Below are 18583 nucleotides of genomic sequence, written 5' to 3' on the forward strand. Positions count from 1 at the left end.
TTTTCCATATGGATATAGCATTTAAAATCTTCAGGATAAAAGTGAGTCAGAGTAGTGGTCTGCTCTCTTGCCCAGAGAGGAAAGCTACTCTGTCCTTCAGTCTCTCAACCCTTTATGACTATTAATAAGAGGATGCCTTATTTCTCCTTCTGACAGTTTAGTTACATTACAGTCTAGTAAACCTTTTGAGACGATGCCACAGTTCTTAGATGTTCCATTCTGTGATTTGTTTGTCTTTACTATTTTACTTTTTCAGTTTAAGTCATTCTTATTGATCTATATTTAAGTTCATTGATACTTTCCCTGGCCTTGTTCAGTCTGTCTGCTGTTGAGCAATGACTGTGTTTAGGGAAAACAAAACAAAACAACAACAAAAATCCACAAAAGCCAAAAACCTCTGACACTGTATTTTTTTTTTTAATTTTAATACTTTCGTTTCTATTCTATCCTTTTGGTGCAATTCACTTCTGTTCTATGTGTGTTTTATCTTTTTTAACTCTCAACATATTGATTATATGTTAAACTCTCCAGTTTATTGTTGATAGTAAGTTTTTTGTGTGCTTGGTAAGTTGTTTTTTTTTGTTGTTGTTGTTGTTTTTTCCCTTTCTTTCTTCTATTTGATTTTGAGACAGGTGTTTTGATGAGATCCAGGTTGGTCTCAAACTCTTGATACTCCTACCTTACCCTCTCATATGTTAGAATTTTCAGTGTGCACTATCATACCCTGCTGTGTTTTGTAATTCTTTAGTGAATACTTCAATACTAGACATTGTATAATGAAGAACAGCAGCACTGTCTACAGAGCAGCTGAGAATGAGTTTTTCCTCTGGGAATTTTGTGAATGTTATTTGGTCTATCTGGAGCTCAACCTCAGTAAACTGACTGTGAAACATGTCTTCTGAGAAACTGAAGGATACAAAACATACATGTTAAATGGCAATATCATTTACTCAGTGACAGATTCCTGTGTCCATCTTTAGAAGGTCCTAGAGTATACAGAGTTGTTTTCTAAGTGCAGATATATTTCTTTCTTTTTTTAAACCAATTTGAAATTTCTATATTTCATTAAAATGTGCAATATAAAATGCACAAACTAGACAGTCAAATCTCTCATGTAGTCAATTCAAATATTAAGATCTGTAATTCTCTTACTCTTTGCCATAATCTAAACCACAAAATTGGTCTCATTACATTTAATTTAATGTTTATAAATGAATATGCAAAATCAGAGGCTTTAAACAGATTTGTTTATTTTCAAAGTGGTCTAAATAAATGACTTAATTGTGATTCCCCACAGTGTGTTGAATCTATGAGTAGTGAGGATCATGCCTTATTCTAGAAACAGGTAAGAAAGAATCAAGAAAAGGCGATTAACAGAAGGGATGGAGAGAGCTGTGCCCTGTGGATTAAGTGCATAACACTGTTTTGTGAAGATAGGTATCTTGAAGACACAAAGCCAGGATCCCCAACTAACGAGGACAAGGGCCTTTCTTCTTGTTCTCCTCAGGACCTGGGCAGCATCTCCTCCATGTCTGCAACAACGTAAGCTACAACAGCCCAGACAGCAGCAGCAACGTTCATCTGCTTTGGATCCATGACAGTCATGGTGTCTCCGTGGGAATGATGGAAGGAGAAATATTTGTATAAGTCATCTCGCAGACTGGCTCCTGGGGGGAAAAGGGAGAATTCTGAGTGCGGTATTTAGACAAGCATTGCTGAGTAGCTGTTGAGAAACCATCCCTGCCCTCACAACCCTTTACTCCACTCCCCCTGCTAACTGAAGTGGCAAAGTAATTGCTCCCCAAGGCTATCTTGAAGGAAGAAATAGCTACATCACATTACTCTGACCACTAAGATTTATGTGTCAGATTGTGGGAGAGTTCTAGGAATCCCTTAACTTTTCTGACAAATGACTTGGGAACAGGGAGCTAACACTACATTAAGAGTAGCTGAGAAATCAGAGCTGCAAGGAACAAAAAAAAAAAAACCCGGTTTCAGCCTCAAATCAAAGTCTGGAGAAAAATCCTATCTAATTCACTTGTTTGACCCCTACTTGGACGGTCTTGTGGAGGTCTAGTTGCAGCTCCAAAGCATCTGGAAGTCGGACTGATTGTTTTATTGTGCAATGTATGACATACAGAGAAGACTGCAGGGAGCCTGTGTATGGCAAGACTAAGGTGAGGTTATGAAGAGGACCTGCCTATCATTCAGCCCAAGAGAGCACTTTCTAGGACTCGAGGAGGCCATGTTTTCACCCTTCTTCCCATTGTAGCTCTCTGTTCTACTCCCTGAGGAGTCACAGACCTGTTTCGCTCATGTACTGATCACATTTTGTTTTTTTCTGTAGCTTCATAGACACACACACACACACACACACACACACACACACACACACACCGTCTTTTTACTTTTGATAATGTCATCCATTCTACAGTGAGATCTCTTTTCTTTTTGCATCTGATGTAGCTTATCAATGTCTCTTTTCTTTCCAGCAATTCGTCATTTTTGTTGTCTTTCAAAGAAAAAGAGAGACGAGTTGGAGCTTTGGGGATACTTTCTATTAGGTAGTTAGTACTTTTTCTTTCACTGGATTTTGCTCTTAGCTTTCTTTGCTTTCCCTTCTTTCTTTGGCTTGTTTTCTTACTTGAGTTAAATGCTTTTGGTTTATTACTTTGCAAATTTTCTTTTACTCTGGTATACACACCAAGACCATAATCTTTGCTTTCTAACCAATTCTGATTAGCGTGTTCATGACTGCTCAGGTTTAAATGCTTATTAATTTCTAGGTTGATCAACTTATGTTTTTTAGTGAATATTATTAACTTCTAAAAAAATGTGTTTCCTTGTATAATTTTACAATTAGTTTCTAACATAGCTATTTTATAATGTATAAATTATACATTATAATTCTATATGGTATAAATTCTTTGAATTATGTTGTGATTTGCTTCATGGCCTACTACCAGGTCTACTTTCACAAATATTCCATGTGCACTGCTTATAAAGGATGCATGTCCAGTCTGCTGGGCATGTCCCCAGGTCTGGTGCATTGTGTTCTTCAAACTTCTAACTCTTTATTGACTTGTTATGCATCTGGGGAGTTATAGACAAAAATGTCCATTTATGATTTTTAATGTGTTTCCTATTTCATAGCTATTCCATAGTTTTGGAAATGTCTTTTTTTTTAAATATATTTCAAAGTTAAGCTTTGAGGAATACATGAATTCAGAATTCTATCTTTCTGGTAGATTGAACTTTTATTGATTTGTGGTTGTCCTTTTCATGTGTAGCAATATGCAAGTCTTTATATTTTCTTTATAAGAAAAATGTTAAGTAATAATCCAATGTCTTTCATGGTTACTGAGTTAGGATTTGCATTTCTCCCATACTTAATACCCCCTCTCCTATATTTAAGGTGACCCAGCTTCGTCTTTATGCAGAACACTACACTGCCTGCCTTTCCCCAGCATTTTATATCCCCTGTCCTTATGTTCTTAGTGTTTTCTCTAATGAAAGTTTTCAGAATCTAGCCTGGCAATATTTGAGTTTTAGCAGGAGGTCACAATCCATTTATACAGTCCATGGTCAGTTTTCAATTCCATTTGCTTATACCACCCGAATTTCAGCTATCTGTTCCTTGTGCTTCCTACGTTTCTTTCTCTCTCTCACTTTCTCTCTTGTCCCTTTCGGGGTTAATTTTCTTCCCTCCTCTTGTTCCCTCTTCTACTGCCCCACCCACTCTCTAGTCTAAAAACTAATTACTTTATTTCTGTTCAGTCACATATTTACTGAATGACAATAAAGTTAGTGCCTTATGTTATGCAAGTTCCTGAAAATTAAATGTCTCACACCGGCCCTGAGAACCCACACTCTAAGGGATGGGCAGGTAAAGGCTGGGTACCATCTTACCATGGCTGAGTCTCACTCTGCGTTTCTTACTGATATAAATTTCCTTATACGACCTTCACATAATGATTGTTTTAACCAATCACTTTGTGGAGAAAAGAAACGATTATGAACTTAGGATAACGACATTGACAGCACCCTTCTGCTTCCTGCCCATAAGTTGGCTGTTACAACTGTACCTGAGGCCTCCATTGCCTAGGACTGATTTTCTTCATGAGGGTCTAAGTTTTAAAAACTTCAATGAAAGATATATTCTACCTGTTTTCCTAAGCTCCTTGCTCTGAAATGAAGCGGAGGTTTCCCATACCAAATTTAGCCATGGCTCTAGTAAACACAATGAAGGCTTGTGAAGAAAGAGAAAGAAAGAAAGAACTCATCCACATGCCAACCATGAATGGCTCCTATGCTTACTGACAAGCATCAATGTGTGCTAACTGACAGTACCTACCAAACTCTTCACTAAGCAAGTGATGTTCTTTTCCGTGCAGTGACTTTCTCTCTGGACCAGTAAAGCATGCTATCTGTTCTCCTAGGAGCTCAGAAAGCATGCAGTCTTACCATCCTCCAGCCTGATGATAACATAAAACCTGCAGTGAGTGAGCAGGCTGGGGTTGAGGCTGATCAATGTTCTGAAAGTTCGGTCCAAATTAACGGAAGAAATGTTTGCATCCCCATACTGTTCTAGGCAGTAGGCTAAAGCTAAAGACTGATATAAACATAAGAGGAACTTAATTTCTAACATCCCCAAAGTTATTCTACAGTAGGGGAGGATGTGCTTGTGAGTTATACCAGCAGCTAGGATATCACTGGATGACGGGGGTCCCTGTGCTGGGTGCTGTCCTCATTGTCATCCTCATCACCCCCACTCTTTCTTATAACTGTATTTACACCTTGTCCATGAGCTCTTTTAAGCTCCCCTGAGTCAGATCCTCTATTTTGATACCCACTCTGTCACCAATGCCTACAACACAGCACCAAATACAAGATGGATAAATATATTGTATGAATGGTAGCTAATTTTAAGAGCAAGTTTGGTCTGGAGGATGATGTATCAACCCTTGTAGGAAAATAAGGTACTTACAACAAGGTAACTTGGAGAATTTACAGGAGAGGTTACTTATAAAGAATGATTAGGGTTAAATAAGTAACAGATGAAACAAGCCAGGGCTAGCCATCGTGGTGGGTCATTGCTAACCTGAGGCCTAAAGGAGGAAGGAGGGAATAGGAAGGAATTAAGAGTGAGTCCTAGGGAAGACAGGGAGGAGCTGCGGTTATTGGGAAGCCTGGGCATCAGTCTCTAACTCATGCTTCCCCAAACTCTTCTGGGTTCCCCTGGGCCAAACCCAACAATACATCAGAGGGCAAAGGGATTTATTAGCACAGCCCACGACAGTTCACGCAGGACTCACTGCAGGTTAGGGGAAAGATAAGAGGGATGTGGAGTGATGCAGGAGGACATCTAGCACAAGTACTTATAGAGAGCAGTGTACACAGGGATTCCGGGTGCATAGAATACAGTTTGATTTGTGTGACGTGAGATAAATCGGGTTAGTAACGGATAAAATGGGCAACTGGCAATGTTAGGTCCTGAAAATGGGCTGGTGTGGTCCATAAGTGTAGAGACTCATGCATCTAATTACCAGGACAGTTGGGCAACTGCAGCTTCATCTCAGGTAGACACCCCTAAAACTAGTAGGTGACTCTAGAGATTACAAAGGAGAGGAGCTTGCTGGAGTGTAGTGGGGAGCATGACTAAATGGTAATTCTTGGCGAGACGAGCTGTAATGTCCCTTGCTGACTTCCAAAAGTCCCTTTGTGTCTCTGACTGAAGGACTCTGACTACCAGACTGGTGATGTTTGGCTGCCACACTTTAGAGTCTGTGACTTAAGGAAGGCATTTCCTCCTGCATCATCTAAGTTCCCAGGGACATTATGCAAAATAAAAACAACTCAGAAACTTGCCTATCACCACCAGGCATGCTGTATCCACAGGAGCTGTGAGCAGGCCCATTGGCAGCCCTGGAGCTTTGTCTATGCAATTCCAAGGAGACACTTTATCAGTGACAGCCACAGATCTAAAGGACCAGCACCGAGGGAGCGCCTGCATTTCAATTTCAGAGAAAGGTGGGCGAATGCTAGCTATCCCTAGGGGTAATTGCATGGTATCTTTTGACAGATGTATGAGCTCTGAACAGGGAACCATCAAATGCTCTTCAGAAATGGAAAGCTGCTGGGAGGAGTTTGCTCTAAGGAGTGTTGTTCTTCCCTGGAAACAAGCTACAGCATTCTGAGACCTTTCACTGTTGGAAAGTATTTTTAAGGGAGATTTGGGATGTAAGTATGTCAGCCTAAGAGAAGGGAGATAAAGCTGAAAGAACAGAGGAAGAGAAGCCTGGGTGCAAATTCAGACTCTTCTGCTTAATAACTGGGTGACTGACAGCCTCTTGCAAGACCATTCTATCAAATTCAGGATAATGATAGCTAACCTTCAGGATGCTGTTGAGGATTAGTAGGCATTCAATTAAGCCTTTATTATGGCTGTTATATACCCACAGAAGCTCCAACGTACCCACAGCATCAGGAGCAATTAAATGCCACTTGGAGAATTTAAAACCCTAATTTAATCAATCAAAGTTCTAGTGATTATTCATAGTGATGACATAGTTGGACCATGAAATCTGTTCTATGTGACATTGCCTTGACCCTGATTTGAGTGATTTTTTTTCCTCTTCTTACACCTTTTCCATCCTTCTGAGTCTTTTTTGTGGACACTCATCTCACAGAAAGTATTTTCCAGCTGTGAGTTTAGGTGATGCCTAGTAGGTGACTCTCATTGGAGACACCCACGCTGCCCCATATTGGTCACCGTGTATCACAGTCCCCACAGGGACAGAGTGGTAATGACCATGGTATGTGCAGGCTGTCAGAAGAAGAGTAAATCCTTGGGGCTGGAGAGATGGCTCAGCAGCTAAGAGCATTGCCTGCTCTTCAAAAGGTCCTGAGTTCAATTCCCAGCAACCACATGGTGGCTCACAACCATCTGTAATAAGGTCTGGTGCCCTCTTCTGGCCTGCAGGCATATACACAGATAGAATATTGTATACATAGTAAATAAATAAATGAAAAAAAGAATAAATCCTTGCTGATTCCTAAAGATATGGGTGGGTAAATATACAAAGATTCACAGCACCTGCTTGTGTGTCATCTCTCATACATATGTAATTGAAGAGATTTCATGAACAAAAGATTAAACAATTTATGTTATGAGGACTTTAGTTGAGCTCTGAAGTTCAAATTCAACTGTGTTATTTTATCGAACACATGACGCTGTGGTGGTGCCATGAGAAGACTGACACACAGGCAAGTAGCTGTGGAAAATCTATTTCTCCTCCGTAAACAAATCTCAAACAGTCTGGGGCACACGATTTAATTGCAATGGAATGCATTACAGGCTTCCCCTGATCATAATAATTATGGGGTTAGAGAAAAATGTTGCGTTCTTAATATATTCCCTACAAGGAAACAGTCTCCTTAGGATCCATAAAAACGTTAAAAATACATTTAAAATTTAATTAAAATTATTATTTTTTTCAGTCACATTATCATGTGAAAAACATTATTGCCAAAACAATTAGAAAGTCAATTCATAGAATTTGCAGTTATTTAATCTCTCTTTTCAAGGAGGCAGTTTAATCCCTATTAAATCTTTCTGAAAATTAGAATTGGGAGTAGTTAATTAATAGCTTCCTAACCCATAGCTTCTCAGAAGAGAAAACAGCTCATAGGGGAAGAAAAAGGAAAAGAAAACAAAGAATAGGCTAGAGTAGGAAAGAAAGAAACCCCCAAGTCCAAACTTCATTAAAAGTATTACAATTTGAGTTTATTAACTTTCCACCTACTCAAGAACCTCCAAGCTTATACTAAAAGTTTCCAGGTGTACCATTAAGTCTGTGGCACGTCCAGGATTTGGAAAATGTGTGGCAATTCTGAGCATGCAGTTGAGGTCAGCACTGACGCTCCTGGTGACCCGGTTGCTGGGTGGCTGAACTGTGTGGACTAAGCCATCCCTCATAAAGTTGAAGAACTTCATGACAGTGTTAGGACTAGAACTAAGCACCAGTGAGACTAACTAGTACCACGTGATGATGGTCATGGAGACATCCTATGGCGAAGTGACAAGGATTACTGTCACAATTTGCCCAGTGCTTCTTGTGTGCCTGGAGCTCTTTGGAAATTATTTCATTAAATTCTCTCAGGGACACCACATGCAACCAATAACAGCAACAGATGGAAGATAGACATCATACTTATCTAAACAGAGAGAAAGGAGTCAAACTTGGTTGTTTCCAGGTTCTGGCTATTACAAATAACAATGTTATAAACATAGTTAAGCAAGTCTCCTTGTGGTATGATTGATCATCCTTTGGGTATAGGCCCAAGATTGGTAATGCTGGGTCTTGGGGTAGATTGATTCCCAATTTTCTTAGAAACGGCCATACCAATTTCCAAAGAGGTTTTTTTTTTTTTTTTTTTTTTTACAATTTTGTAAGAGGAGTATTCCACTTACGCTGGCTTTTGGGAACCCCATCTCCATGCTGGATTGCCTCACCCAACCTTGATGCAGGGGGAGGAGCTTGGTTCTGCCTCAGTTTAATGAGCCATGCTTTGCTGATTCCCACGGGAGGCCTGCCCCTTTCTGAGTGGAGATGGAGGAGGAGTGGATGCAGAGTTGGGATGGGGGATAGTAAAAGGGAGGTAGGTGAAGGGAATGGGAGGAGAGAAGGGAGGGGAAACCATGGTAGGTCTATAAAATATATGAAAACATTTATTTAAAACAGAGTCAAACTTGGGTTTCTCTGATTTAAAATCCTTACCATGTACCTATTCCCACTGCCTTAAAAAAATCAGCCTTTTCCTCTGTGGGAATTTGACTGGTGTAACTCGGGCTACTTGCTGCCCTCCCCGCCCCCATGCCTATCTTGAATTGTTTTAACAGCATTTTAAAACTAATCTTTTAACACTGATACACCAACAATAAAAATTACATATAACCCTAGAGTGCAATGAGATGTTTCAACAATACATCTGCATGTAATATTCAAATCAGTTTAATGTAAGTGAGTCTATATTCTGTCATTTTTCATTTCTTCATGATGAAACATATAATATCTTTTCTCCAGGCTTTTAGGATCTATAGATTTGCTACCAATAGTCACCTTACTGTACAACATACATATACTTATTGATCCATTTACTATTTTTTCCCACACCAACCCTTCCTCCATGCCTTTTGCAGCATGTATGTAGTGGTTGGTGCTTTATGGGCCAAACGAATTTAGAACAAATGAATTAATATACCTGCCTATACACATATATGTGTATTTATATGTGCTTATGTTCCTCTGAGTATATAAAAGTTGGCACTTCCTCAACAGCCACCCACTCCTGGATACCCCTTCTTTCTCCTCTGACCAGTCTCTCACGATCCCTATGATGAGGGTCATTATCTTTGACTTCGTAGTTTTATAGGTCTGTGTGTGTTGGTAATATGGCCATAAACCAAACATTCTGTCTCTTTGACTTTGTCTTTCTTGTTTTCTAACACAAAGTAATATTGTCCTTTCTTTGGATGTGGTGCTTTTTACTCATGATTATGCATCAGTCCTAATTGATTGTTTCCTGCTTGGATCATGCAGATTTATTGGCCACCTTTCCTTCATGGTCCAATGTCAATGCAGCTTTTTACTTCCTGAGCAGATGTGACTCAGGTCTACATGCTGACCTGATATTCTCCACACTTGCTAAGAAAACATGATTAAAAGAGTTTTGTTTCATTCTTGAGCCTTTTTTTTTTTTCCCTGACAGAGTGAATTGCAAGAAAGAACACACAGGGAATAATTGGACCTGAGAAGACGCTAATGATTCTTTCCAGGGTGGCCTTTACAACAAAGGCTTCACGAGTACTGTGGATTTGAGCAATTATGTTCAGATGAACAGATTTTTGATTTCTGGTTACAAATAAAGATATAAACCCTTACGTACTGGAAGGTAGTTTTTAGCAAATGTGACCACTTAAACTCTCTTTCCTTCCTCCATCTCTAAATAACCACCTCCTGCTTTGTTGGCAACCAGGGTCATAGGAATTAATTGAGTGGAAAGTCTTACACACTTGTGCTATCGTGACCTGATTCCCATCTACGAGGCAGACAACTCGGCAGGGTTTTGGCAGTGCTGTGGAAAGGCCTGGGCTGGAGTCCGAATTTTGTCAGCCATTGCTGGATGTCTGATTATGGCATTGGAGGCTGGGTGGTTTAGAGTAAAACGCAACCAGTCACAAGGCAGAATCAAAGAATTCCTGAGGGGTGTTTCTTACTTCATGGCTGAGCTGACAGAGTTTAGAAAACCCAGCACCTATTACTAAGCACTTAAATGTTTATGCTATAGGGGAAAGAGACCCAGCTTTTATAGGAGGATGTTTCTACTAACAGTTTAATAATATCTACAAGGAGGAAGTGTGGCTATAGGAAAAGAGAAAAAGGCACTTAAAGGAAAATATTTAAGAACCCCTGCTGAAGTCAGGTGAGAGATAAAAGGTGTGTTGCCATGGAATTAAAGAATAAGTTTCTATTTGTTTGTTTTGATAGTGAGTCTCATACCATAACCTAAGCTGGGCTGGGACTCATTGTGGATCCCAAGCTGTCTTCAGACTTTCCCATGTTCCTTCCTAGGCTTCTGGGTAAAAGGGATATCTTGATGTAAATGGGGAGTTAAGTGGGTGTGAGAGAAGAAGAGAAACAACAGCTTTTCTTTTCATTCTTTTTTAAAAGCACTGCAGGATTGGTAGCATTTGGAACTGGAGACAAGGGTTAGGTAATTGGTAAGCCCATTCCAATTATATAATCTTGTGAAGCTCCGCTACAGTTACAAGAAGCAAGAAGGCTCAAATAAAAAGAGGTAACATATATTATATTAAGGGGCTTCAATAGGATCAGAGCTATTCAGTTTACAAACATTAAGCTATATTGGATTTCAAACAGAAATGAAATTACTTTAAAACATGTAAATCTAATTATTTTAGGGATGATGTCAATTTAGCTCTCCACAAAATGCCCTCGGGGCAATCAAATCCAGGGCTCAAAGGGACAGTCTAAGCCAAAGTGAGCTTTTTACAGTTTTGGCATTCCAGAGTGTCAAGGTCACAAGAAGCTGTAAGATGAGCAATAGGAGATAAATACACCATACTACTAAAAATGTCTGTCTTTGGGTGTATTCAGGCATGCAGGAGTTGGTCCTTGCCTTTCATTTTGTTACTGTTTTCTGCTGCATAAGACAGGTTAGTTGACACTTGAGGTTCAGAGATTCTCCTGTCTCCAACTTTCATCTTGCTGAAGGACCATTGGGATTACAAAGGTAAGCTACATGTCTAGCTTTTATATGGGTTCTTCAGATTTGAACTATGTCTTCACACCCTCCCAGTTCTATCCTAAAAGACACATTACAATATAATCAAAGCTTAGTCACTAAGGAAAATATGTATCGTGTTCAGGAGGAAGTGGTATTCTGTGGGGGGTTTAGCGATGACTCGAAAGCTGAGCTGTGCTGGGAGCCTCTGGATCCTTCTTCTTCTCTAGTCTTGCTTGTGTGCCAGTGTAGATTTATCCACAATGAATGTCTATACTTTTATGTAGGACAGTTGTGTTGTGGAGTAATCTTTTCGTATACTGTGAAGAAGTGTCTTTGCCCAGGCACCTTCTTGTTTATTTAATAAAAAGCTACACGGCCATTAGTTAGTTAGTCAGGAGGCATAGGTGGAGCAGCCAGACACAGAGGACACTGGACAGAAGAAAAGCAGGGTCTCCAGGAGATGTAGCAGGAGCAAGACATGTTGGAGGACAGGTAAAGCCACGAATCACGTGGCAATATGTAGATTAATAGAACTGGGTTCATTTAAGTTGAAAGAACTGGTTAGTCACAAGCCTAAGTTATGGCTGAGTTTTTTTTTTTAATTAATACGAAGTCTCCATTTGGTTTTGGGGGAGCTGGCTGGCAGGATAGAAAATTCCAACTACACAGTTGGTTACAGAAAGATGACAAACTACTTAGCTAATATTATAAAATATTAGTGATGTTTCTCCAAAATCTTTCTAAGATACTTTTTTTTAAAAAAAAACTTATTTAAATAGCCTTTTGCTTTCTTGGACATCAGACAGTTTATCCTTTGGTGGAAAAATGCAGGCCCTTTAACTGATTTTGTGAAGGGATGCAATATTTTTACAGTAATTTTTTTCTGAACTAGAGTCCTCTAAAACCCATTGTGCAGCTAGGTAGGAAATGATTCAGTGGGAACAGCTTTCTGACTTCCAAAACAAAGGAAAACAAAGACACAAGAAAAAACACAGGAAATGAATATGCATTTAATGCTAACATGTTTCACTTAAAGCAAAACATTAATTCTTGGAATGTTCATTAAATGCCAGTGGTCAGGAAAAAATCCTGGCCCAAGGGAAGCCAAGCTGTGGATCTGAGATACAGAGTTAGCATTTAAATGCAACTAAATTTCCAATGGTATTTACAGTTGACTCTCATTAATTAACTTTTAGGACAATCTTTCTAATTAAGAAGCAGTGATTATTCTTAGTAATCATTCCAAATAAGATCACAGTACATCTGACTAACTGTTTATGTGGTATTTATGTTGTGAGATAAATGGCAATTTATACGTTTCTATGTGTTATTTATAAAAGGACCAGTAGTGGTAAAGGAGGCCAGTGCTGCAATGTGGGGCATATGTAATTAGCTGGTCCATCATTCACAGTCAAGCAGCAGATTATGAGAAGGTGATTAACAAAAGAGCTACAGACCCAGAAATGCTTCCTGGAGTTGCTGAATCATACTCCCTCTCTTCTATCTCTGAAGCCTTTAGACTTCTCGACAATAGGTGGAAACTCTGCATTCCTTCACCAGCTCATTAAGCTAGTAAGAAGGCCTAATCATGGGCAACGAGGAGCATGAGGCTTCAATTAGTTCTTTAATTTCATACAGTAGAGAAGTAAGCTTTCTGCTGTCGTGGACAGGTTAAATGACCGTCCGGGATGTCACAGCATTTAACATTCACACATCACTGCACAGCAAGGCAGCTGCCAGCACATTCTTGCTAACACCACTTGCACAGATGACTTGTGCACAGGGGACCATGTTCATTCAACTGATACTCCTGAATTCCTACCATGCATCACTTTTTCCCCATAACCTTATCTGTTCCAGCACCGTTAGTTGGAAATAATGTACCCTACCCATTAAATAATTTCAAACTTTTGTAAAAATTTTGATTACAGTTAATGTATGGTTCTAGTTCAATAGTTCTCAACCTCCGGCTTTTGACCCCTTGGGGGTGGGTCAAATGACCCTTTCAGAGGGATCACCTAAGACCACTAGAAAAAACAGATATTTACATTACAATCCATCACAGTAGCAAAATTAGAGTTATGAAGTAGCCATAAAAATAATTTTATGGTTGGGGGGGGTCACCACAATATAAGGAACTATAATAAAGGGTAACAGCATTAGGAAGGTTGAGAACCACTACTCTCTTCTAGTCCTTTGTTGTGTCTCATCTTAGGACATCACGGCAATGTCACACTATTGAGACTACTGTAGGATAGGTAGTAGGAAGTTCTGAACTCTTGAGATCAGATAAATCCCTTCATCTATTTACTATTTTTCATAATTGTTCTGACTAATTGATACCCATAGATTCTTCAGATAGATTTTAGAATCAGTTTATTATCTTGTTTCCTCTCCTTTTGTATGTATGCGCGTATGTAGAACCTAGAGCTGGGCTGGTGGCCAGTCCTCCATCTCTTTGCCTTGAGAGTTGGTTGATAGTGTTTCAGGTTCTCATATTCAGTTCCACCTGTTCTTGATGGAAATGTAGTCATGTTTCCACAGGTCTTCCGAAGGTGGTAGGCTTAGACCCGCGGTGATGACACATGTGACTTTCCAGATGATGCTCTTCCCTCCTTATTTCACTCCACTCCAGACCAAAGAGGCCTTTCAGGCTTTTCAGTGTGGCCAGATCATAGAGCCGTACCTCTCTTTCCTCCTTACAGAAGCACGTGAAACTACAGATTTTCACTGAGCACTCTTCTCATTCTTAAATTCAGTTTGGCAAACCTGCCTTGTGGTTGAGATGCTTGAGCATAATCCAGCCACCTTCATGTCTATTTTATGTTTCTTTTGACCTTTTTTCTCCAATCTCTCCTTTTTTCTAATCCTATTTATTTATATTTAAATTCTATTTATTATTATTGTTATTATTATAATGGGTAGAGATATCAAAGGGTGGAAGAGAGTGGTATAGGAGGGAAAGGAAGAGATACTGGAGATGCCCATATGTCACAACCTTTTGAGTTTATTCCTGCCTTGCAAACTGACCAGGCAGGTTTCTCTTGTTTCTGCTGTGCACTGTCCTACAGGCTAGCTGGTCCATGACTCTCCACGTAGTTCTCCTGTCTCTGCCTCCATCTTACAGAATTGCAGTTAGGATCTACTATTGATTGGATAGCATATAGGATCACAGATACCCAACACCTGTTTTTTTATGAGTTCCAGGGATTGACTCAGGTCTTCAGACTTGCACAGCAAGAGCATTTTGCCCACTGAGCCGTGTTCCTGGCCTGTTATATAAGCTTTTGGATTCTTCGGGACTTGAGTCTTCATAACCCAGGGTAATCTGAAAACACTGTCTCAGCTCCACAAATGCTGGGATGACAGGAGTATTCTATTGCATCTGTTCCTTTCTCTCTTTTCATTGAAGTTTATTTCTCCCTAAGTTGTGATTTATCTTCTTATCAATGGCTTATTATTTATAACTTATTTTTTTTAGTGGTTGCTCTAGAATTTATGATATTCACTGTAAAGAATAAAAGTCTTTGCCAGGTCTGTGCTTCATATATATTTTAATAGTAGAATAGTACGCTAGCATATATTTCTCCCCTGTTCTTTCCAACAGTTATCCTACATTTACTTCCTTGTATTTATAAACCCCATATGCATTATTATTTTTGCTTTAAAGAACACATACTTTTTAAAAGAAATTTCATAGGCTAGAATGTCTTTCAGTTTTACTGACTTACTTATCTGCTTATAAATGCCCACATTTTCTTTATTTTCAACATTAAGTAATTTTTTATTGGATAGCAGTTATCAGAAATTCTCCTATTTTTGAAGGCCTGGCACAGTTTTATTTTGACTTGATATGCTTTCTTTAAATTTTCTTGTCATATGTGTTTTCTGAGGAAGAGTTTTATCCTCCAATTTTGTTTATCAAAAAATGTGTGTCAGAAAAAATTTTGTCCTAATGTTAAGGTGCATTTTTGCTGATTGCTCTAAGTTGGTGGGGTTTTGTTTGAATACTCTAAAGGTGTCATTCATGGCTTCCACCAGACACTGCAATTTCTTATAAAAGCCAACAATTATTCCTATCTTGCTCACTTTTACTCAACATTTTCTTGTCTGGAAGTTTTGAAGATATTCTTATTTCTGCTTCCCACCAGGTTGGAGACAGTGGCTTGCTTTTTCATCCTTCTTGGTTTTATTGAGTTTCTTGCATAAGACTATGTAGGTCTTGACTCATTAGAAAAACCTTCAGGCATAATAACTTATTTTCTTTTCTTGTTCTAACATCACCCTGGCAGTTTTTGGGAGTCCAGTTTTACATGTTGGACTGGTTGAAACTATTCAATTGCCACAGAGATTTTCATTTTTATAAATCTTCCTCCCTTGGACTTCAGTTTGAATGGCTGCTATTGCTGTATTTTGAAGTTCACTAATGATTTACTTCATTCAATGTGCTGACGTGCTCATTAGTAAATTTTAAATCTTCAAAATCTTCATACATTATGTATTTCATTTGTTCAATGTCAAGTGACTATAGTTTCCATCTCTCTTCTCAATGCAGTTTTGCCTTTCCTTAATTCCCAAATAATACGAACATAAAAATCAATGCAAATTAATAGCATAGCAAGGTATGTTTTTATATATAGTGTAACAGCTGTTGACATACACTGTCAGTTAGTTTCACCACTACTCTCATTACTAGGTCTATGTCTCTTGACTGTTTTCTTTATGGTCAGATTTTCTTCCTTTTTCATGTCTAGTAATTTTTGATTGACTAGTAGATACTATATGTTTTCTATTGGTGAACATCTGCATTTTCTCATTTTCTTTTAGAGATTATTAAACATGTATAACTGTGGCTGATATATGTCTGTCACAGTAATGAAGTAGTTAAGTCCCCCTCCCCCTTACAAAGAGAGACCCTTCTGGAGGTCTTGTTGAATACACTACAGATTCAATAATTCTTCCATTGCACTAGATCATGAGTCAAGTTTTACACATCCTTCTGGCTCTGGGCTTTCTTAAGTCGTCAGCTCTGACAGCTGTTTTTGCTGAGTCTGACGGACTTTTACCCAATAAATGCCCCATTTCAGTATTCAGCAAAAGAGGAGTTTTACACCGATTCCTGCAGCTCTTTTTTAGTGTGGCCCCTCCTGTCTGGACTCTGAATTAGACTACCAGTCTTTGTAAAGAGACCACTGTACTATACTCGGGTTTCCCCATTCTGTCCTGTGGCCCAAAATGTGCCTCCAGGAGAAAACTGGGTAATCATTGAGGTGAACACTTGCTTCCTTGAGCTCGGGGGTCACAGCATGAGCTTCATGTTGTCCAATACATTAAAATAGTTGGTAGACGTTGCCCTGTTTTCCTGCTTTTAATGCCTTTTATAGGGACCAGTTTTTACCAGTTTCTTAAACCTAGACTAGATCTGTCTTACATTGTTCTTTCTTCTACATTCCAGCATCTGACAGTTTCTTTGCTAGTATCATGCTGTGTGCTTAAAAGCACAAATTGTAGAGGCAGTCTTGCTGATTCTGAATCTTATGTGTATCAGCTTGAGAAGAATGATGGCTAACATCTCTGAGCCTTAGTCTCACATCTGTAATGCAGAAATGTTAAATAATTCTACCTAAGTTTTTTGTTTGATTCTCATTGACTCATGAGTTAGAATGTGGCTTGGCACATGGAAACACCCACCATGACAGTGACGGTTAGTGCTATCATTACTACTCCTAGAGTCCAGTTGGTTGATCTTTCATTGCTTGGTAAATATCAATATTTATGTAATAAAATGTGAATAAATAAAAATGTGAAAAAATAGATAACTACACAATGTAACATAATATAATACCATCACATACGATTCTGTACTTCATCTGTACTTTCTGGGATAATCATAAACACAAAGTAATAAGCTCCTAGGTTGAGAAGAAAAGACCTTTGACAAAAGCTGCATTTGGTTGACAAAAAAGCAAAGAGCATTTGTTAAGTTCACATTGTTTTTTCTCTTGCCATCTAGGTTCATACTGAAAAAGCACAGGTGTAGAGAGCTTCTCTCAAGGAGATTTTATTGGCACTCTCCTAATTACAACCAATCACTGAAGTCACATGGGAGTGAACCTATTTGTAAAACAAAGAACCTTTCTGAGGGGCGAATGACTGCCCACCAATAAGTTTGTGCCATAAATCTGAAGTTGGGAAAACAGCAGCTATATCTGAGCTGCAGGAGAGCTGATAAGTGTTCAATGTTTGGGCTTGGGTGCCTTGAGGAACTATTCTGAGCCACACAAGAACTGCTCTTAGGAACATCTTCCCTGGAATTTTGAAGAGAGTCTTGGGGAAAAGGAGGACCCATATTTACATACATTATGCGAAGGTGTGTTAGCCACTCCTGTGTGTTCTTAAGCAGTCTGCATGAGTCATGCAGTTAGAAATCAAACACACATTCAAGTTTTCTCATCAAAAGCATTTTCGGTATTTATTCTGCCAGCCACCCAAGTGTTGTCCCCACTGTAGTTCTTCTGTTTGGAGAGAAACCTTGCCTCGTTTGCTCAGGGAGCCTTTCTGTCTTGGTCCTGGATTAAAATGTCCAGCTGCTGAGTAACCTTAGCATACATATTGGCGTGATCTGAAGCTCATGTCTTGTGAATGTTTAATGACCATCTTCAGAGGATCAAAGGATGAAGGAGCAATTAAATTCCCACTCCTGACTGGATGCTGTGATTTAGTCGGGTTCTTATGCAGTGGTCTCACTCTTGATGTTAGAGGACAGAGCAGAGGTCTGTAGGCCACGACCAATCTAAGTAATCCCCCACTGCTGTGCAGAAGGGATTTGTACCAGAAAATGACACATCACTCATCCCTCTGAGTCATCTAACAGCATCAACTTGGTGAATAATACTTTGAATTTAAGCAATCATTCCTCCAGAAAAAATCTATTGCCACAACATTTGGGACAGAAAAAGAGGCTCCATTTTCTATTTGCATTCCTTTTAGGTGTAATTCAAGAGAGAGACAAATGGATATTAAGAAGAAAGAAGGGAGAAAGGGAGAGAGAGACAGAGAGAACCATTTACTTGAGATCACACAGTATACAGACATAAATCCTAAGACAACCTTGGATTTTGGACTATTGATCTTGCAGACATATTGTTAAGAGCAGAAACTAAATATTTTCAGTTTTGTGTACTATACCCTCGCTGTTGTAAGAAACTACCCAGACCTTATTACTATATTGTAGACGTAAGTCACAAACGATGCCACAGCAGTTTGGAATTAT

General features: G+C 39.1%; 1 protein-coding gene across 2 annotated transcripts in view; it reads right to left on the reverse strand.

Moving 5' to 3' along the window:
- Positions 1–1240: 1240 nt before the first annotated feature.
- The window catches only part of Cpq (carboxypeptidase Q), a 363530-nt gene continuing 346187 nt past the window's right edge, over positions 1241–18583 (reverse strand). For both annotated transcript variants that reach the window (XM_013354109.2, XM_026789766.1), the window contains one exon: positions 1241–1667. In XM_013354109.2, the coding sequence (XP_013209563.1) occupies positions 1504–1667 (164 nt within the window). In that variant the 3' untranslated portion in view covers positions 1241–1503. The remainder of the gene's footprint in view (positions 1668–18583) is intronic.

This window comes from Microtus ochrogaster, unplaced genomic scaffold (assembly GCF_000317375.1).
Source record: "Microtus ochrogaster isolate Prairie Vole_2 unplaced genomic scaffold, MicOch1.0 UNK29, whole genome shotgun sequence".
In the NCBI taxonomy this organism is placed as follows: Eukaryota; Metazoa; Chordata; class Mammalia; order Rodentia; family Cricetidae; genus Microtus; species Microtus ochrogaster.